This window comes from Eulemur rufifrons, chromosome 9, assembly GCF_041146395.1.
Source record: "Eulemur rufifrons isolate Redbay chromosome 9, OSU_ERuf_1, whole genome shotgun sequence".
Lineage (NCBI taxonomy): Eukaryota > Metazoa > Chordata > Mammalia > Primates > Lemuridae > Eulemur > Eulemur rufifrons.
Window position 1 is genome coordinate 11,577,490 of NC_090991.1, and position 22,318 is coordinate 11,599,807.

At 35.6% G+C, this 22,318-nt stretch overlaps 1 protein-coding gene across 1 annotated transcript in view; it reads left to right on the forward strand.

Moving 5' to 3' along the window:
• The window catches only part of RABEP1 (rabaptin, RAB GTPase binding effector protein 1), a 94,109-nt gene that overhangs the window by 24,992 nt on the left and 46,799 nt on the right, over window positions 1-22,318 (forward strand). The window contains exon 2 of the mRNA XM_069482091.1: window positions 9,543-9,671. Within this exon, the coding sequence (XP_069338192.1) occupies window positions 9,543-9,671 (129 nt within the window). The remainder of the gene's footprint in view (window positions 1-9,542; window positions 9,672-22,318) is intronic.

The following is a 22,318-nucleotide window of genomic DNA, read 5'->3' on the forward strand; positions in this document are numbered from 1 at the left end:
AAAAAAAAAAAAAGTCTTGGACAATTTAGTTGTTGTAAACATGTAATTAATGGTATAAGAGCTTTACAAATTTTAAGTGCTGAAATTCAAGCACAAAAGTAAGGTGTAAGTTTAACTTCACTAGTAGTGAATTCTAAGAGTCCCAAGCCAGGTCTTGAAGTGGCATGATATAGTTCTATTATGAATATCGGTGGAGTTCTAGGCAGAAAACTGAATTCCTTTGGCCTATTACCTTAAGTAAGCCTAATATTTAAATTTTGAATAAGTGACTTTGTCTTATAAGTGAGGAACTAAAATATTTAAATATCCAAATAGTTAGAAAATATATCTGCTGTTAAGTCCAGTGATATTCATGCTTTTTCATCTGGCTTGGCATTTTATAGTATTTGAAATATGTCTATTTGAAATAGAATAACACCTGTTTGTACAAATCAAATAGGTAACAGCCCATTTTTATCTATGCATACTTACATCAGCTGTTGAACAGCATTTTGACAATTATAATAATTGGACTAAATGTGAATCAGAAATTAAGATGATTTAAAAACTATCTGGTAAAATTCATATAATAATGGTTGAACTATATTTTTGAGACAGGGTCTTGCTGTGTTGCCCAGCGTAGAGTGCAGTGGTGTTATCATAGCTCACAGCAACCTCACACTCTTTGGCTCAAGGGATCCTCTTGCCTCAGCCTCATGAGTAGCTGTCACTATAGGGGCATGGCCCCACACCTGGCTAATTTTTTTTAATTTTTTGTAGAGACAGGGTCTTGCTATTGCCCAGCTGGTCTGAGACTTCTGGCCCAAGCAATCCTCCTCCCTTGCCCTTCCAAAGTGCTAGGATTACAGGTGTGAACCACCATGCTGTATTAAAAAAATAGCTACAGTTTACTTCAACTGTATAGTTGCTTGTTATTGAAGTAATCCTTAGTTGGCAACCATTTGAGACTTTTTTGTGGTCCTCATTGTCACTATGTATTCCACTTGAGAACACATGGTGGAATAGTTCTAAAACATAATAATGTAGGAATAGACCCTGGACTATAGTTTATACTGCGTTGTCAATCTGTTGAACATTCACTCCCTCTTCCTTGCTGTCCTATCCCTCTGTTTATCATATGTGCCCTTTTTGGGGGCAACTGACTGTTCTCCTTTGCTCCCATTTTCCTTCTAACCTTTTCTGTTGTACTACCAGAAATTCCCATTCTTTTGTTCACAGTACTTTTCTGTATTTTTGTCTTTTTCTCAAAGTTTTGTTTGCCTGCTTGTCTTAATTCATAACTTTGCTTGAATACAATTTCAGGAACGTTTAAAAAATAGAATATTAAACAAGTGGCTTATGAGCATTTTTTTTGATGTAGTTGTCACTAGGAAATATTTCTGGAAGAAGTTGGAGCAAGTGAACTTTTAACTTTTTCCAGCAGAATTATGAACTTGAAACTATAAAATCCTGGAACTATTAACAGTAACCATCATTTGAGTACCTGTTTTATGTGAGCTATTTTTATACAAAGCTATCTCTAATTCTCACAGCATGTGATACTTTGCAAAACGGGTATCATCTTCATTTTAATAATGAAAATTTGGAAAGGTTAAACTGTTTGCACTAATTCATATACTGAAAACTTGGGTTTAGGTTGAAACCCAAGTTTTTCTGACTCCAAAACTGTAGCTAGCTTACCACTGAATTTTAGTAAGACATTTGACAACACTGTTCATGAAATCATAGATAAGGTGAAGAAATGTGATTTGATACTAAGGATAGTTGGAATGAATTTGTAACTCATAGAAATCTTTCTAATATATCAATGTCTACCAAGATTTCAGATGATGTACCAAAGGGCGCTATCTTTAGTCCTAACCAATAACTTCGTAAAAAATAAATAAGTAAACAACAACCAGCACCACAGATAAAACTGCACTAGGTTTAGGGTATAGGGAGCCTTGGTTTAAAGGCAGTTGAAGTGGAAAAGATTTAAGGACAGTGTTAGATTATGTTAATCTTTTGGGCTAACAATAACAATGTGGGATTGTGGCCAAAAAAAAAAGGTAGGATAAATTTACCATACATTATTGAGAGTATAGCCCCCTGAAGAAGGAGATGATGTTTCCCCTAGAGTCTAGGCTGGTATTGTGTTTAGATCAGAGTGTGATATTTTGTGTAGAATTTCGACTAACTTTAGTGTGAGAGGAGAACAACTGGGATAAATGAAGCATTTAGAAATTATTGAAGGGTTAGGAGGTATTTTTTCTGGAGAAGAAAAGAGAGTGGATGTGGAATGTCAGATATTAGAAATTTTCCTCTCTCATTCTAGAGGGCAGAACCAAAATCTCTAAGGAAGTAGATTTGGGATCATGTTACTAAAAGTAGATATTCCTAATAATTTAGGATGATCAGTTATCCAAGGAGAGGGTGGAAGGATAATCTAAAATTGTCTGAACAGTGGAATTGGCTGCCCAGTGAGGCAGTGAACTCAGTTATCAGATTTGTGGTCATGCTGAAGCCACATGATCACCTGTCTGTGATAATGTAGGAATGGATTCCTGCAAAATTAGGACTTGGTGGCTTTCAAACTATTTTGACCTCTATCTACAGTAAGAAACATTTTTCATTGTAAACCAGTCTAAGATATGATTATCTGAAATAGAAGTTTCATGAAAGAACATATACTTGTATTAAAAGTGCTAGTGTTTTCTGTTGTGTCTCATTATTTTAAAAAGGCAGATTGTTAATCACTAAATTGATTTAACTATTCACTAATGGATTGTGACTCAATAAATCTCTAAAAAACACTATGATCCTGTGATTGTTTTTACTCAACTAATAATGTAGAACTGAAAATTAGACCCAGAAGATTCCACAGTGCAGATGCCTAGAAGCTATTAATTTTGATCATCAACCCCTAGGGAGTGTGTAAATGACAAAATATTCTTGTGTCCCATCATTTTTCTACTGTCATCCTTACTGTCTCCTTCCCTCTCCTCCCCTAGTCAGGATACAAAAATTAAAAAAAAAAAAAAATTAGCTCGATGTGGCAGCATGTGCTTGAGGCCCTAGCTACCCAGGAGGCTGAGGGGGGAGGATCAGTTGAGTCCAGGAGTTTGAGGCTGCAGTGAGCTGTGATCTTTTCATTGCACTCCAGCCTGGGTAACAGAGCAAGACCCTGTCTCTCTAAAAAATAAATAATTTTTCTTTCTTGAAGAAATTAACTCTTACCTTACTGTTTTCTTTTATATACTTTTTGATTTTTTTACCTTTTTGATTCTTTTGTAATAACTTAGCTTAAAACACATATTGTACAGCTGTACAAAATATTATTTTATATCTTTATTAGCTTTTTTCTATTTAAAATGTTTTTTCCTTTTTTTTTTCCTTTTTAAACTCTTTTGTTAAAACCTCAGACAGAAACACACACCATTAGCCTGGGGTTATAGGCTCTGGATCATCAGTGTCACTGTCTTTCACCTTCTTGTCCCATTGGAAGGTCTTCAGGGTCAGTAACATGCATGGAGCTGTCATCTCCTATCATGACAATGCCACCTTCTGGAATATCTCCTGAAGGACCTGTCTGAGGCTGTTTTACAAGTAACTTTTTTTTTTTCAAAAGTAAAAGGAGTGCATCATTACATAATGAGTGAGATGCCCACCCTCTGGGGGATGGACACGCTTGAAGCTCTGACTGGGGGTGGGGGCAAGGGCAATATACGTAACCTAAACATTTGTACCCCCATAATATGCTGAAATAAAAAGTAAACGGAGGGCATTATAACAAAAGTATAGTATAGTAAATACATAAACCGGTAACATAGTTGTTTATTATTACTAAGTATTATGTGCTGAACATAATTGTGCTGTACTTTTATGTGATTGGCAGCACAGTAGCTTTGTTTACATCAGCATCATCACGAACATGTGAGTAACATGTTGTTCTATGACACGATGACTACAAAGTCACTAGATGGTAGGAATTTTTCAACTCTGTTATAGTATTATGGAACCACCATCATGTATGTGTGGTCCGTTGTTGACTGAAATGTCCTTAATGTGGCACACGATTGTATGTAAATATGATCCTAAACAAAGCATAATACAGATAATAATCACTTTTAGTAATTCCTAGAAAAGGCTGGAGGTGATAAATTTCAGAACACAGAGAGAAGGTGGCCTGCTAGGTGGAAGGCCACTTCTTTTTTTTTTTTTCTCCTCTCTCCCAGTTCTTGGAAGGTCACTTCTGAAACAGAAAAAGAGATTATGGTTTATTTGGAAATTTATTTTAGCAAATTGCCAGCCCTAGGAAAATCTAAGTGTAGCTTAATTATTTTGCGTGTTAACATATTTTTTTTTTTTTTTTTTTTTTAATAGAGACGGGGTCTCGCTCTTGCTCAGGCTGGTCTCGAACTCCTGACCTTGAGCGATCCACCCGCCTCGGCCTCCCAGAGTGCTAGGATTACAGGCGTGAGCCACCGTGCCCGGCCCGTGTGTTAACATATTTTAAGACCATTAAAGTATGTGGACTTTTTATGAGCAAAGAGATTGAGATGGACCAATAAGATAAAATTATAATTATTAAAACACAAAAAGATAAACCATTTCATTACTTTTTAATTTCAATCTAAGCATAATTTATCCTTTTCATTATCATACAACTATGAACATCATTTGGTATATTCTTACTATTTATTTTTTGAGACAGAGTATCCCTGTGTCACCCCAGGTAGAGTGCAGTAGTGTCATCATAGCTCACTGCAACTTCAAACTCTTGGGCTAAAGCTATCCTCCAGCCTTAGCCTCCAGAGTTGCTAGGGCTGCAGGTACATACCACTACACTCTGCTAATTTTTTCTATTTTTAGTTGCCCAGCTAATTTTTCTATTTTTATTAGAGACAGGGTCTTGCCCTTGCTCAGGCTAGTCTTTCTTTTTTGGGGGGGGGGGTTATTTCTATTTTTACCTTCTAGTTTTATTCATTTTGATCAGAGGAAGATTTGGACCATCTACTTCTCCTGAGTCTCACTGAGGTTTTTTTTCCTTTTCTGATGGTCAGTTTCAGGGAAGCCCCAGGCCCCTGAGAAGGTGCGAGGTGCGTCCTGGGCCTGTGCCTGGTGAGGCCGCAGAGTCTTGGCCTCCCTGGGACCCCTGCCCTCCCTCATGACGCGCTCCCTCAGCCTCCCCAGGCAGGGGTCCCGAGAACACGGCCCTGGGGCAGATGGTCAGAACTGGGCCCCTTGTCCCCTGGGGCAACGGGCGGGAGGGTGTCTGGGCTCCGGCCTCACGGGGCGCCCGCCTTGGAGGAAGCTCCACACCTGGGAAAGCCGCTTCCAGACACGACAGGGTCAGTCAGGAACTGAACTTGCCCTTGAATCCTGAAGCAGCAGGTTCAAGATCAATGAGGCTAATTCAGTGTCACCAGTTTGGAACTCAGAGAATGATTTTCCCAAAAGCTTTACTCAGCAGCATCTTAATTCACTGTCTGTTAACTTAATTAAAGTGTGTCCTTTGGAACCTGCTTTAAAAAGTCTGGACTGGGCAGTCCCGTCCCTCAGGCTAGTCTTGAACTGAGCTCAAGCAATTCTCCTGCCTCAGCCTCCCAGAATGCTAGGATTACAGGCGTGAGCCACTATGCCCGGCCTTGGCATGTTCTTTTCAGTCTTTTTTTTTGTGTGTGTATTTTTTACATAGCTCATATTGTGCTGTATATAATTTTGCATTTTATTATTTTTACTTAATATGCTTTTTCTGGCTTGGTATTTTATTGAATGGATGTATATGCTATACTTAATAGTTTCATTTTAAAATCCAGTGATACACAAATTAAGACTTCTGAGTTTCAGGAACTGTTCACATTCTTCCATTGTAGTTATGTTCTGTTGTATATTGCTTGAAATAGGCATTTTCTTGGATCTTGAATGGCATTAAACAAAAAGATTTTGGTTGTAGTAAAATTTGACCTAGACTGCTTTTTTTCATTTTCCCATTTTGTCTTATGAAATTTAGTACAATGTTTTCCTTGTTAGAGGAATGTAGTAGGAATGTAGTAGGACACAGCTTGAGACTTAAAAATATTTTTAAGTTATGCATGTACTCTCATTCTTACCAAAATTAGAGAAAGAGATATATCTAAGAATTATTGGGGCTTTCCACCATTTATTTACCTTTCTTTTCCCTTTCTTTCTGTATTGTTGTTGGTTAATTCAGACATTATGAATAAGTGATATAGTAATTTTTCCCTTTGACTGTCAGGTATTAAAAGTAGCCGTTGTATTAGTTTCCCCCTTTTTCTTATTACTCAGATGAAGGTAACAAATATGGAGTGTGTGGAATGGTTAATGAAGACTGGCATGCTCCTACTCTCAGCTGCCAAATTGCAGAAGGTGTAATATTGCTGAAGGCTGGCATTGACACTAATTTGTCCATGATGCTACGAAGGTACGTGAGAATAGGGAAGGATATGAGCTGGAAGTCTAAGCATGGAACTGAGTCAGAATCATGAGGTTGGAAGGGATTTCTGGTCTTTTCTGGCTACATACAAAGTCACTTGATCACTCTGCTTTTTTTCGTTATTCATTGAAAATACCTTTAGTATAATAATAATAGCTAACATATATCAGTTTGTTTTTATATGCCACACTAAGTACTTTCTACAAGAACTATTAGCTAATTATTGTGACCTATTAGTCACTGTGTTAGAAAAATAATACAGCATTTTGTGTGACGAGAGCTATTTTCAGTTTGATTTTTGGTCGATTGCTGATGCATTTAGGATATGCCTATTTGTAAACTTTCCTGATGTCTTATCCAGAGTGAATGGATTTTTCTGCCTGAAGCAGTAAAGCATTTTTGTAAAATGTGGTTATTTTGGCCTTTCTGTGTTGTAGCTTTGCAATATGTTAGAAGTACTTGGGGTGGATTATTACTTTTTTTTTTAAAGCCATTTTTCCAAGGAAAGCATAATAATTTTGTTAATTTTAAAAAAGAGAATAAGTGAGTTACTCTGTACATCCTCATAGGGATCAGGATTTCTGGAATTGAAAACTATGCTGAAGCCTGGAGAGAGCCAGTCAGACTGGTGGGTAGAGACTGGGTCTGAACTGTGGGTGAGAGCCAAGATGGGGTGAAAATCAATGGAAACACATTTAATCTTGGCTGCCGCTTTAAAGGCTGCATTTTTGTTTTTGTTGATTCATTAGCTTCAGTTCCTAAGTATAAATGTAACAAATGTTGAACAGCGTGGTCAGTTTTGTGTGTGTGAAAGTATATGTTTTGGTAGAAGGTAGGGGAGGGTGGAGATATGGGTGTTAGGGGAAAATAAGAACAAAGAGATCTTGTATTTTTTCCTTTCTTGATTTCCCAGAACCCTTCCCTACCTCAGTACTAATCAGTAGCTCCCAGTAATATTAAAGTGTTAAGTGGAAAAATTGTTTAATTGATTTAACAATTAGGACTTAGCAATAAAAATACCAGCAGAAACAAATAGCACAGAGAACAACTTTCCTTCATGATTTCAAATGGTATATATGAAATAATCACATATTTTCCCCTTCCAGTGGATTCCTCATTCCTCTTTTTCTCAGTTATCAAGCCTTTAGATGACCAGATGTCACTGCTTTGACTTTAAGACCCTAGATGTTTGTTCCTCAAAATGACTTCTCTGATGACATGGAACTCACAGCAGCAGTCATTTTCTTTTTGTGCCATAGATTGTACTGATACTGTTCAGTCTGTAGTGAGGCAGTCTGGAGATGTCACAGGAATGAACAAATACAAATGCTCCTTGACTTACCATCCATTTAATACACCTAACATCCTAGCTTAGCTTAGCCTAGCCTACCTTAAATGTGAGCCAGCAGTTGGGCAAAATCATGTAACATCTAGCCTATTAATTAATAGAGTGTCGACTGTCTCGTGTAATCTATTGAATACTGCGTGGGTACCATAGTAAAGTTGAAAAAAATCATAGGTTGAACCATTGTAAGTCTGGGACTGTCTATATTGGTTTTAGTTCATTTTTTTTTTAATTTCACAGTATTATGGGGTACAAATTTTTTGGTTACATGGATCGCTTTTGTAATGCTTGAATTAGGGTTAAAAGTGTGCCCATCATCCAGATAGTGTTCATTGTGCTTGTGAGGTAGGTTTTTGCTCATCCCTTCTACTCCTCCCTCCCCCCCCCCCCCCCCCCCCCGCTTGATTTCCATTGAGTTTTATTTACCTCTATACACAAGTGTGCTCATCAGTTAGTTCCAGTTTAATAGTGAGTACATGTGTTGTTTGTTTTTCTGTTTAGATACTTCACTTAGGATAATGGTCTACAGTCCATCCAAATTGTTGCAAAAGGCATTAAGTCATCCATCTTCAAGGCTGAGTAGTATTCCATGGTGTTGGTGTGGCACATGCTGGCATAGTTCATTATTTATTGTCAAAGGAGTATATATTCTCATTTTAGAGAACTTTTAAAAGCATGTGGAAGAAATCAATGAGCTATAAATCTATTATTACTCAGAGATAAATACATCATTGGTACATTTTTTCCAATGTTTTTTCTATGCATTATAAAATTAGCTCTCAACTGAATTGAGACATGGGTTGGGGGAGGGGATGGCCTTCAAATATATCTCAGATCTCAAGTTAAAATTGTAGGCGAATCATCATTATCTGGAGTTTCTTGTTGTAGTAGGGAACTGGGATATCTGCTGGCCTATCTAGTTAGACAGTGGCTGATTTGTACTGATAGATATCCCCTGAAGGGATTGTGGTCATAGCTTTAAGGCTGGGATGTTGTTGGGGCAAAGGAGGATGTTGAGGGTTTGGACAGCTGGACCTCCTACCCTGTGCTTCAACCAAAAGAGCCCCTGGGCTTGGTCGGGGAAGGCAGTCATTTAATCACCTGTGGCAGTATTATAGAGCCTGTAAAGTAAAAAATTGTGTCTCTGTCCCTACCACACCATGATCAACATTAATCTGAAAACCAGATTATCTTCTAGTAATTAAGTGTTCATACAGAACGTGTAGTTCTGTGTCCTCTCCATATGCATGGGTTCTTGATTATGATTTCAGTGTAATGGTAATGGATCATTTTGAAATTGAAAGAATAGTTCAGTCTGCTATGGCTATGCTAATCAGGGAACCTATTGGAGTTTGCTTATAACACTTGAGAGAAGCAGGAAATAGCAAGATTGGCAGTGGGTTCATTTGTAGGATACATAGGTCCAATAATCTAATATTTAACCATTCAAAAGTAGATTGATACTGTATCAGTTGTACAAAGGAACTTTAGAAGTTCTTTGTTTTCTTTTTGGAAATTGGCCTTATGTGATTCTCTGTGTGTATGCTATTTTACTTTGTGTGACTCATTCATAGTTTGTGTATTAAGTCTAATAGAAGTGTCTTTTTTAAAATTAGAATTTCCTAGAATATAGTGGATCTTTGGAAGGACCTTGACAACTTGTTTCCTGTATAACAGTGAGCAGTAGAATATTAATTTATTCTTGAATTTTAATTTGTAAATAAACTTGATTACTTGTTAACTAGTTTTTTTTTTTTCCAGTTTCTCTTCAGCAACGGGTAGCAGAATTGGAAAAAATTAATGCAGAATTTTCACGTGCACAGCAGCAGCTTGAGCAAGAATTTAATCAAAAGAGGGCAAAATTTAAGGAGTTATATTTGGCTAAAGAGGGTAAGTTCCTGTGTCCCTCCAACCCCAATACTAAAACTGCCTTAAAATGTTAAGTTTCTTGGTTATACAGTGTTAATTTTTTTTTTCTGACTCAATACCCAGTGAATACGGTGTTAATTTTATTTAATAAACCTTCATTTTATTTGTACTTATATTGCATAATAAAAGAATACTATTTGGAGGCTAGAGTTAAGAATGGAATTGAGAAACAAGTTGAAAAATGCGTTATCCAGATTTGCCTTTGTTTTTTGACTTTTGTGTTGGTATTTAATAAGTACATAGTCCTGAGACATGAGCCTTTGCTCTTAACACTTGTGATACAGGCCTGGACAAACCAGGACTGTTGGCATTCTACTAATAGCTTTAGCCATGTTATATTAAAACTGACATTTCATGAAATTAATCTAACAAATGTTCAGTTATTTATCAGTAAATATTTGTTTAATACCTATTATGGAGCACACATCATACTTAGGTGCTGGGTGTAAATTCATGTGGTTCTTTAACTTGGTTGGACTCAAGTGAGGAAGACAGATGTTAAGTAATTGTGTGAGATTAGTTATTAAAAAGGAAGCTATGTAAGGCAAATACATGAGAGACTATGATGGGGGGACCTAATTGGAAGGATCGGGGAAGGAGTTTACATTTTGGGTATTGGCCAGATATGGTTTCCACAGTTCACTAGAGCAGCAGTTCTCAAAGTGTGATTGTGGAACAGCTGCACTGGCATCACTATCACGTGGGATATCATGTGGGACAGTTGTTAGACATGCAGATGTTGGGTCCCCCCAGATTTACTGAGTGAGAAGCTATGAGATTAAGGTCCGGGGGTCAGTGTTTCAACAGGCTCTCCAGGTGATTCATATGTAGGCTAAATTTTGAAAACTATTTAGAGCAGTGGCTCTCAAACTTTAATGTGGATAAAAATCACCTTGAGAGCTTGTTAGACCATAGTATGTTTGAGTGAGGCCTGTGAATTTGCATTTCTAATAAGCTTATAGGTGATTCCAATTACTGCTAGTCCAAGGACCACAGTTTGAGAACTCCTAGGGTAGTTATCATGCAGCTTTTTAATTTATATACGTAAAATTTTTATATACTTATATGCACTCCACACATTTTCAATTGAAGTTGATGTTTAAAATTTTTAAGTTTAAAAAGATGTGAAGGATAGAAAATTTATAATATTGTCAATACTCAGCAATTTTAAAACTTCCTGCTTTTAAACATACCCAGTGTAATCAAAATATTGTAGTGATTTAATGTCTGTCACTATCCATTTAACAGAAAGTACATGAATAAGCTTTTTAGCAGAAATTTTACATTGTTTGCCTCTTGAGTGGGGTTTCTTCTTTATATCTCTCTCAGAATTTTATTCTTGAATTGGTTCTGAAACTTGAGTGTGCAACATAATTACCTGTAGAGTTTGTTAAAACAAAGATTGCTGGGTCTCACCGCCAGAGTTTGATTCACTAGGTCAGTGAAAACCCAGAATTTGCATATCTAGCGAGTTACCAGGTGATGCTGATGCTTTTGGTTCAGGGACCACAGTTTGAGAACCATCGGTCTAAAGCAGTATCTTATGATGGAAAGTCTTTTAAAAATAATTTAGTCAGAGTTCTCTGCAACAAAATTATACATTTAAATTTCTTTAGTATTGAGATATTATTAAAATTATTAGAAATACACAATCACACTATAGATAATTTATATATTTTAAAAATTATTAAAATGAAAAAATTATTGGAAATGTAGCTCTTTTGAGATATATTGGGTCTCCCAATTAAATCATGATTCTGTGGATGAATATTATTTACTGCTAGAAAAAGATGTATTTCAGTATCAATTCTATTGCAGTTTTTAAATTTTTGTTTTTTTAAGATATAAATGCTGAGGACCCTTGGTTCATAAGTAGTTTTAGTAATTATTACTCAATTCTCCTCTTTCTGAATTATGTGTTAAATTACATAGTGCTTTAGCTTCAAAAATATTTTTATTCTGTCAGCTAACTCAATTAGATCTTCCTTCAATTTTGTTGAAAGCAGACTTTGCAACCACCCGACTTGCCAAAGGATTTGTTGCACAGTTAGTCATTCACTTTTTATTTTTGACGGTGATATTTTAAATTGTCCCTCTGGTTTGATACCACAGAGGAGTTTTTAATACAAAGGGATGATGTACCATAGTAAAATTGAGGGGGGGTGAAAAGCCTTTCTTTTGCTACATAGGAGAAGGGTGATTATGAAAGGCAGGTAAAGATGGAGAATCTGAGCTTAAATTACATCCTGTGTTTTAGAAAAGAATGTTTTTGAGAATTGAGGGTCTAGAAGTTAATTCCTTTAAAACAACATATGCCTGTGTATCCTTTGGGAAACCTTTGAATATCCCCAAGGGCACAGTACCCGACTTTGAAGACCACTGCTTTGGAGTGGTATTATTCAGACTGTAGGCAGTAACCCATTGATAGATAACAAAATTAGGTTGTGATCTGCAACTTAAGAAGGAATAAAATGGAAAATAACAGCTCATTATACTTGGTATGGTTACGTAAATACAGCTACACACAATTTTTGTTTTGTTACATATGTACGTATTTGTATAGGGTTGTGATATAAAATATATTTCTTGTGGTTAATTATGGTGAAAGAAGTTTGAAAGCCATTATACTATAGGATGGAAGGTTCGCAGGCCTTGCAGAATTTAGCCCTGGCTTGGAAAGTCTTAGTGACTGATATGGGATGGGGTTCTATTTTCTCATGGCTTGCAGAAAGACTGTTTTCTATTTAACTTTGTTCCTCCATAGGCTGATAGGGAGATAAGAAAGCTGATGTTCATATGTAGGTATGGTGGCACTCTGCGAGACTTACTGTGGAGGTTGGGATAAATGAGCTGGTTTTTATTTTTCAGGAAGTATTGTCTACTGTGATAGATAATATGTTTTTCATAGTTATCATCATTGTTTGAATATCTGTTAAGTTTCATGAGAAGTAAGTTCTCTGTGATTATTCAAAATGTTCATGTGAATTTGTTATCCTCCTCTCCCTGCTTAAATTTGTGTCCATCTTTGAATTGACAGAGCACCACTGTAAACTCTGTGCAGTGGTATGATCTTGTCAAGATGACCTGTTATATATTTAATGTATAAGGTCATGGTAGTGTTTCCTTTAATAACCAGTTCAAATTTAATGCAGTACTGGCCACTGATGTCTTTTTTCCCCCTTTATCTCTCACACCAATACGTCTGTGGCTTGGCTGTCCTGTCCATAGATTTTTTTCCTTTCAGTCTTTCTTTATTGAATAAATTGTTCACTTGACTAGCTTAAAATAAATAAATAAATAAATAAAATAAATTGAAGTTAATCTTGTCTAAAACTTGTTTGTTCTGTTTTCTGTTTTTCTCTGTCCCCAAATAAAGCTATTAGGGTTTACCTTGTTTTCTTTGAAATTATAAAATTGACTTTTCTCTAAAACTCTGAATGAAAATGACCAACATCTCATTTCTGAAATGTATTATCAATTGCAATTTTATTATCTCTGAAATAAAGAGCTTATAATGTGGGTTAGTTTAGAAAACATATTTGATATATTAAAATTGCTTTGATCATATCTATACCCCATAAACAATCTTTTGTGTACTATTGTATCTTTAGTATCTGAAGTTCTCAATAAACTCAAGTTGGCCATAGAGCACAGTTGAGGTAACTTTTTACAAAATTTCAAAACAAATACTGTGATCCTTTTTGAGAGTTTTTGGAGCCGTTCCTAAAGCAAATGCATAGTGTGTAAAAGGTCAGTATTGGGTATTTAGTTTCTGTCTTGCTTGTTTACCTATATCATAATAAAAATCAAATTCAAAGATTTCCTCTAAAGCAGCAGCTTATCTTATTGCATCTACTGTGAAGTCTAAGTGTAGGTTTTATGATTGTCACAGGTGTTAACAGTATAAACCATGATTCTGATGTGCTCAGCAGTGTTTATCTTTCAGCAAACCAGGTCATAATGAACCCGAAGTCTAAACATTGGTTTTCCCCAGTAGTGACAGCTTTTGCTTTGGTGTTATAATAGCTGTGCTTGCATTTATTTGGAGAATAGCTGACTTATAAGTGCAAACAGTAATGAGGAATGCTGATAAAAGAGATTATTACCTTTGACTCCTCTTACTGCCTATTCTTGCCTTAGTACCCATACTTTTTTTCCCCCTCTTCTTTCTTAGTACCCATTCTTTTCCTATCTGACTTCAACTGGGGATGTTATGGAAATAGCATTGAAAGTTTTGTTGTTTTTCTGTTGAACTTGGAAAAAGTATTTTCTGATTTAGCTTTCTTTCCTTAAACAACTTCAGTACAAAGCTTAGTACTGTAGCAGTGTTTGTGTTTCGGAAATCCTTAGTTTTGGACAACGAGTAAGAGCCTATTGTGTGAAACACCAAACAAAAGGCCATAGAGTTCTCAATTTGAGGTGAAATAGAAATAGAGATCATGGATCGGATCATCACTAGAAGACATTGAAATTTTCTAGTGGTGTTCAAAAGGACTTTATACATGGTCTTAATTTATATAAAGCTCTGATGCTAAATAATCAGAATTTCAATAGTGAAGAGCTAGGCTTAGGAAGCTATTTGTGGTTCAGATAGCATAAGCTTGCACTTAGAAATGGAAATGAAATAAAAGTATATAAAAATTAATTTAAAAACCATTAGAAATCCTGGAAATAAAAGATTAGAAATTGAGGTAATGTTAATAAATGACGTAAATTGTAGAGAAGACACAGGTTTTAAAATTAGAAAACAGTGCTGAGGAGTTCTCCCTCCTCATGAGACAGCGGGAACTATCAAAGACTGTATCGAAGACATAGAGGATGAATTTGAGAGCCTCCAACACACATCTGAAAAGAGTTTCAGGAGAAGCGAATGGAGAGAATAGTAGACAATATTTGAGGAGATAATACCTGAGATTTTACAAGCCCTGAAGAAAATGTGAGTGATTACCATAAATACAGAGTACCAAGCAGGGTAAATAATAGTCAATTTGTACCTTGACACATGTCTTAAATGGTAGAACATCAAGAATGAAAAGAGAAGCTACTGACACAGGAGGTACCTCATAAACACAAGAGATGACAGAAGACAATGGAATAAGATCTTCAAAGTTGACTTGCTCTGGTTGGGTTACTGTTGGTTTTATACATTTCAGGGAGACAAGAATTACAGGTAAAGTTATAAATCAATACATGGAAGGCATACATTGGTTTGGCAGGGGAAAAGGTGGGACAACTTAAAAAGGGGACTGTTAAAGGTTACAGGTGGGTTTAAAGACTCCTTGACTTGGAATTGGTTAAAGAAATGAAGCTTTGTCTAAAGGTTTGGAATATTTTAAGTTAAGATGAAGATGCCTGTTAATCAAGACAAGCTACCAGGCATATATTTGTTGTGTAAATTGAAGACCTGCAGGTTTGTCCTTAGGCCTGTTAATGAGTTACAAAGGATATCTACAAGGAAGGAGGGGGGCATGATGAGGTATGTCTGACCTCCCTTCTCCTGGCTGGCAACTCAGTTTTAGGGTATCCCCTTGGCCAGGAGGGGAGGAGAGGCTTAAGATTTTGAGTTGACATCCAGCAGTTCCACTCTGTGGTATATACACAAGAAAAATGAAAGCACATCCATACATAAACTTGTACTTGGATTTCTATAGTATCATTATTCATAATAACCGAAAAGTGGGGAACTAAATGTCCATCAACTAATGAATGGATAACAAAAATATGTTTCTTCTTATCCATAAAAAGGAATGAAGTACTGGTACTGTCTAGAATGTGGATGAATCCTGAAAACATTATGCTAAGTGCAGAAAGCCAGTCACAAAAGATCACAAATTATATGAATCTGTTTATATGAAATGTTCAGAATAGGCAATGTATAGAGATCTCACCAAATCAGTCACAATTAGTTGGTGTCCTTAAGGGTTGCCTAAGGCTGATGGGCATGGGAGTTGGCAGGGATAAATAAATAATATAGTGCTGGGCACGGTGGCTCACGCCTATAATCCTAGCACTCTGGGAGGCTGAGATGGGTGGGTCGCTCGAGGTCAGGAGTTCGAGACTGAGCAAGAGCGAGACCCCCATCTCTACTAAAAAAAATAAATAAATAAAATCTTCCAACAAAACTGTAGGCCAATATTCCTACAGTTGATGAACACAGATTCAAAAATTCTTAACAAAACACTAGCAAATCAAATTAAAAAAACAAATTGAAAAGGTCAGTGACCATGATCAAGTGAGGTTTATCCCACAAATGGAAAGATGGTTCAACATATACAAATGAATAAACATGATACATCTCATCAACAGAACCAAACACAAAAACCATATGATTATTTCAATAACAAATAAGCATTCGCCCCAAGACCTTCAACATCCCTTTATGATAAAAAACCCTCAATAAACTGCATATGGAAGGAACATGCCTGAACGTAATGAAGTCCATATACGACAAACCTGCATCTAACATCTTAGTGAATGGGGAGAAATGAAAGGGCATTCCTATAAGTTCTGGAAGAAGACAAGAATGCCCACTTTCACCATTTTTATTCAATACAGTACTTGGAAATCCTGGTCAGAGCAGTTACACAAGAGAAAGAAATAAAGGGTATCCAAATTGAAAAGGAAGAAGGCAAATTGGCCTTGTTAGCAGATGACATGATCTTGTACTTAGGAAAACCTAATAAAGATTCTACCAAAGAACTATTAGAACTGATAAATGAATTCAGTAAAATTACAAGATACAAAATCTTCGTAGAAAAGTCAGTAGAATTTGTATATGCCAGCAGCAGACATTCTGAAAGAGAAATTATGAAAGCAATCCCATTTACAAAAGCTACAAAGAATATAAAAATATATAGGAATCGATTTAATAAAAGAAGTGGAAGATTCATACAAAGTGAATTATAAAACATTGATGAAAGAAATTGAAGACAGAAAAACAGGAAAGATATTCCATGCTTATGGATTAGAAGAATTAATATTGTTGGGAGGGGGTCATAAGAAAAAAAATTAATATTATTAAAATGATAATGCTGTCCAAAGCAATTTACTGATTCAGGGCAATCCCTACCAAAATGCCATTGTCATATGGGGGAAGGACGTGCTTGTGGCCCTGGCTTGAGCAAGACAAATGCATTTCATGTAACCAAAATGTTTGTACCCCCATAATATCCTGAATTAAAAAAAAAAAAATAGAAAATTTCAAGACATTAATGCTCAAGAACATACATGCAAAAATTCCAAAGAAAAGATAAAATCCAGCAAAATGTATAAAGAATAGCATATTATGAACAGTTTGGATTTATTTCAGAGTTACAAGGTTGATTTATATATGAAAAATACATGTAATCATTTCTATACAGGTAGTAAAAGCATTTGGTAACAGATAATATTCATACTGGTTAAAAATGATATTTATTGCAAGCTAAAAATAGAAAGAATGACCTCAATATACCAAAAAAAGTGAAAAAAAATCATACTTAATGGTTATTGAGTAAATAAAGCTTTCCCTGTGACACTAGGAAAACATAAGTAGGAAAAAAAACAACAAAATTTAAAATAAATTTTGAAGAATTCTGAACTCGTGAAAGGAAACAAGGAAAATTCTAAAAATTATTTTGTATTTGTATACTTGCCTAAATATCTAATTTTTAAACAGAAAAAAATCATGTTAAGCATATTATAGTGAATTACTGAAAGCTGTGAGTAATACTAAAATTTTGAGAAATGTTTTTATGTTTCTAGTATTTCTCTTTCATAAACTTGCTCTAAAAGTCCTGAAGATATTATAAACATCACAAGTTAAGTCAAACATAATTTGATATCACATATTTTCCAAAATTCATTAAATCTTCTTAAATATACAGTAGAAACAGTTCACGTTCTAAAAATCATAAACTGCATTTCCAAGTCAGTCTTTTTAAATCCTTGAGCTCAGAAAAAATCCCTTTCTCTCCTTTCCTAATGACATGAATTCTTTCTGTATTGACGACAGAGAGCAGTTCTTGGAACACTCTAACTTCACCCAGAATGGAACAGTCCATTTATGTGGCTTTGTCATGAAATGAGGTGCTCCACATAAATGACCTTCCCAAATAACTTGAGCACATCATGTTCAGTGCCAAACTAACTTTATTTTAGTAATTCTTGTAATGTAGTCATCTTCTTTCTTCAACAGAAGATACTGAATTTGTACTGAAACTTTTCCTGAAAACTCCCTCAAGGAAAGCCAGTATCATACCAACACATTACGGTGGTCTACATGTCCTTGTCATTTTCTTGTCTCCTTTAATATCGCATTGTGAGACAGTGCCACTCCTGGTAACTTTGTGTCAAGCTCTAGAAAATACCATCACTACTTTCCATATTAATAAACTGAGGTCCTTGATGAGTCAAGTAACTTGCCAAGGTCACAGGGCAGTGTGTGGCAGAAACTATTTATTCCAAAGTTTGTGCTCTAACCACTATGTTAAAATAAATACATTTTTAAAAGTTAGTTTTTTTAAAAAGGCATTAAACGTCACAAGCAAGAGTCCACTACCTTGGGGTATGTGCGCAGAATCTCCCTGAATGAGCAGTCAGAAAAACTGAGATCTGACAAAGTCATGTTCTGCTCTACAAGTTATTTAGAAGTGAAGTATTATGGGCCAACCTGTGTCTCCCACCCAAATTCATATGCTGAAATTCTAACCCCTAGTACTTCAAAATGTGACTGTATTTGGAGACAGGGTCTATACACAGGTCATTAAGTTAAAGTCATTAGGGTGGTCCCTAATCCAATATGACTGATGTTCTTATAAGAAGAGGAAATTTAAACACAGACATATATAGAGGAGAGGCAACATGAAGACACAGGGAGAAGACAGCCATCGACAAGCCAAAGAGAGAGATCTCGGGAAAAAACCAACTCTGCCTATACCTTGATCTTGGACTTCTAGCCTCCAGGACTGTGTCAAAATAAATTTCTATTTAAAAAAAAAAAAGTGCCATTGTTATTCTTCACAGAAATAGGAAAAAAATTCTAAGATTTGGATATATCTGTATACACACACACACACACACACACACACATTTATGTATAGACTAGAAATAGCCAAAGGAATCCTGAGCAAATATTACAAAGCTAGAGGCATCACACTGCCTGACATCAAAATATATTACAGAAGTATAGTAACCACCTAGCACTCTGGGAGGCCGAGGTGGGTGGATCGTTTGAGCTCAGGAGTTTGTGACCAGCCTGAGCAAGAGTGAGACCCTGTCTCTACTAAAAATAGAAATAAATTATCTGGACAACTCAAAATATATAGAAAAAATTAGCCGGGCATGGTGGTGCATGCCTGTAGTCCCAGCTACTCGGGAGACTGAGGCAGAAGGATTGCTTGAGCCCAGGAGTTTGAGGTTGCTGTGAGCTAGGCTGATGCCACGGCACTCTAGCCCTGGCAACAGAGTGAGACTCTGTCTCAAAAAAAAAAAAAAAAAAAGTAACCAAATTGGCATAGTACTGACATAAGAATAGATAGACCAATGGAACAGAACAAAGAACCCAGATATAAATCCAGATATTTACAACATAAATAAGTGGATACAGTTATTCTCATCTTCAACAAAGGTGCCAAGAAACACAATGCAGAGAGTCTCTTTAATAAATGGTGCTGAGAAAACTGGGTAACTGTATGCAGAAGAGTGACACTAGACCCCTATCTCTCACCATACACAAAAATAAAAAGTGGATTAAATACTTAAACCTGAGATCTGAAACTGTGAAACTACTAAAAGAAAAAATGGGGGAGATGCTCCAGGACATTGGTCTGGGCAAAGAATTTTTTGTGTAAGACCTCAAAAGTACAGGCAACCAAGGCAGACGTAGACAAATGGGATTGTATCAAGTAAAAAGCTTCTGCACAATAAAAGAAACAATCTGCCAATTAAAGAAAGACCTGGGCAAACACCTCAGCAAAGAATATATGCAGATGGCAAGTAAGCATATGAAAAGATGTTCGGTATCAAAGGTCCTTAGGGAATTGCAAATTAAAACGAGATACCACTACACACCTATTAGAATGCCCAAAATCCAAAATGTTGAAAACAGCAAATGCTGGTGAGGATGTGGAACAGGAACACTCATTCATTGCTAGTGGGAATGCGAAATGATAATAGCCCCTTTGACAATTTGGCAGTTTCTTACAAGACTAAACACTCTTACCATTTGATTTAGCAGTCATGCTTTTTGGTATAACATTTACTCAAATGACTTGAAAACCGATGTCCACACAAAAACCTGCACAAAGATGTTTATAGCAACTTTATTCTTTAATTGTCACAACTTGGAAGCGACCAAGATGTCCTTTAGTAGGTGAATGGATAAACAAACTGTAGTATATCCAGACAGTGGAATATTCCGTGTTATAAAGAAATGAGGTATCAAACCATTAATAGACTTGGAGGATCTTTAAATGCATTTTACTAAGTGAAAGAGGGCGATTTGAAAAGTCCCCATACTATTTTATTCCAAGTGTATGACATTCTGGAAAAGATAAAACTATGAAGATAGTAAAAATGTCAGTGGTTGCCAGGGGTAGGAGGAAGAGAGGGATGAATATACAGAGCACAGAGGATTTTTAGGATGGTGAGACTATTCTGTTTGATACTACAGTGGTGGAAACATGTCATTACACATTTGTCAAACCTCATAGAGTGTACAACACCAAAAATGAACCTGGTGTTAATTATGGACAGGGGGTGATGATAATGTGACAGTATAAGTTCATCACTTGTAACCGTGTACCACTGTGGTGCAGGATGTCTGTACTAGGGTAATTTATGGATGTGTAGGGGCATGGGATATATGGAGAATCTTTGTACTTTCTGGTCAATTTTGTTGTGAACCTAAAACTGCTCAAAAAATTAAGTTTATTAATAGAAACGTATAGTCATGCATCACTTAATGATGGGGATACATTCTTGAGAAATGCATTGTTAGACGATTTTGTCCTTGTGTGGACATCTTGGAGTTTATTGACACAAACATAGATGTGTAGTAGGCTATATGGTATAACGTGTTGCTCCTAGGCTCCAAACCTGTACAGCATGTTACTGTACTGAATACTGTGGGCAGTTGAAACACAGTGGTAAATATTTGTGTATCTTAACATCATCTAAACATAGAAAAGATAATGTGTTGCACTGTGACATTACAATGGCTAGATTTGACTAGGTGATAGATAGAAATTTTTCAGTTTCATTATAATCTTATGGGAGCACTGTTGCATGTACTGTCTGTTGTTAACTGAAACATCATTAGGCAGTGCATGTGTCTATGTCTGAGACTTATCTGAAAATGATATATGTGGAGTGCATACAGATGGATGGGGAAGATTTGCCAGGGGTGTATGGTTGCTGGAGCTGGCTGGTGGATACATAAAGCTTATAATAACTTTTGATATCTACTAGGGCAAGTTTTCCTACCTTATTCAAAATTATAATGGTATTTTGTTAAACTTTTTATTATGTAATATTAATATTTTAAACATACACAAGAGTAGACAAGGTAGTATAAATAATACTTTGTTAATTTGGACAGTATACTTAGTGTTGGCATGAGAATAGACAAATAGATAATTTTTATAAAGTTCCCAGAATCAGTCCTTCAGAAATGTGGAAATTTGATAGATGATAAAGATAGTGTTGTGAAAATGGGAAAAGTCTGGGATAATAGACATAGAACAATGACAACATCCACATAGAAAAACTAGATTTCACTTTCATACCTGAGTACCTGTCAACATAATGAATGATATATTGATACTGTAGTATTCCAGTTAAGAAAGTGAGGTAGTTATGTATGTGAAAAATCAACAATCTTGAGGGGTAATTTTATCCCATGAAAACATTAAGATTTTAAAACCTGCATCACAGAATAAAGGCGAAAAATATGCACCGTAATGATAAAGCTAAACTTCTGATAGTTGTTACTTCGGAGGAAGATAGTGTATTTGTGATGTTTTACTTCCTAAAGTTAAAATGAAATTGAAGGAGATACAGCAAAATACTAAAAATTGATGAATCTAGGTGATAGGTAATAGGTATCTGTTAATTCTTTATAGTTGTTTCTATGCTTGAAATAGTTTATAAAGTGTTTAGTAATAACCGCATGAGTTGTCTGAATTTTGTTTTGATACTAATTAAAATCTTTAGAAAGACTTTTTTTTGAAATTTTATGAGAGATTTGGTATTAGATATCAGTCAAATGTTAATTTTGTCTTGTGTGATAATGGCACTGTGTTTATATAAGAAAATATTTGACTTTTAGAGATACACATGTAGTGTATTAGATGATGTAATATTTCTGGTGCTTACTTTAAAATACCACAGCAAAGAAAAAGGATAGTTGAAATAAATGTAGCAAAATCTTGAATAACTCTCAAATCTTGGTAAAAGGTACATGAAGGATTTTTATATCATACTGTCAAGTTTTGAGTATGTTTGAAAACTTTTATATTTACATATATAGAAGTAAAAGGAATAAATAACTTCTATTGGTAAATGTAATGTGAAATGCTTTGCTACAAAAAATTAAGGTTTTCTAACTTTATTTTATGTTTTTCTCTTGT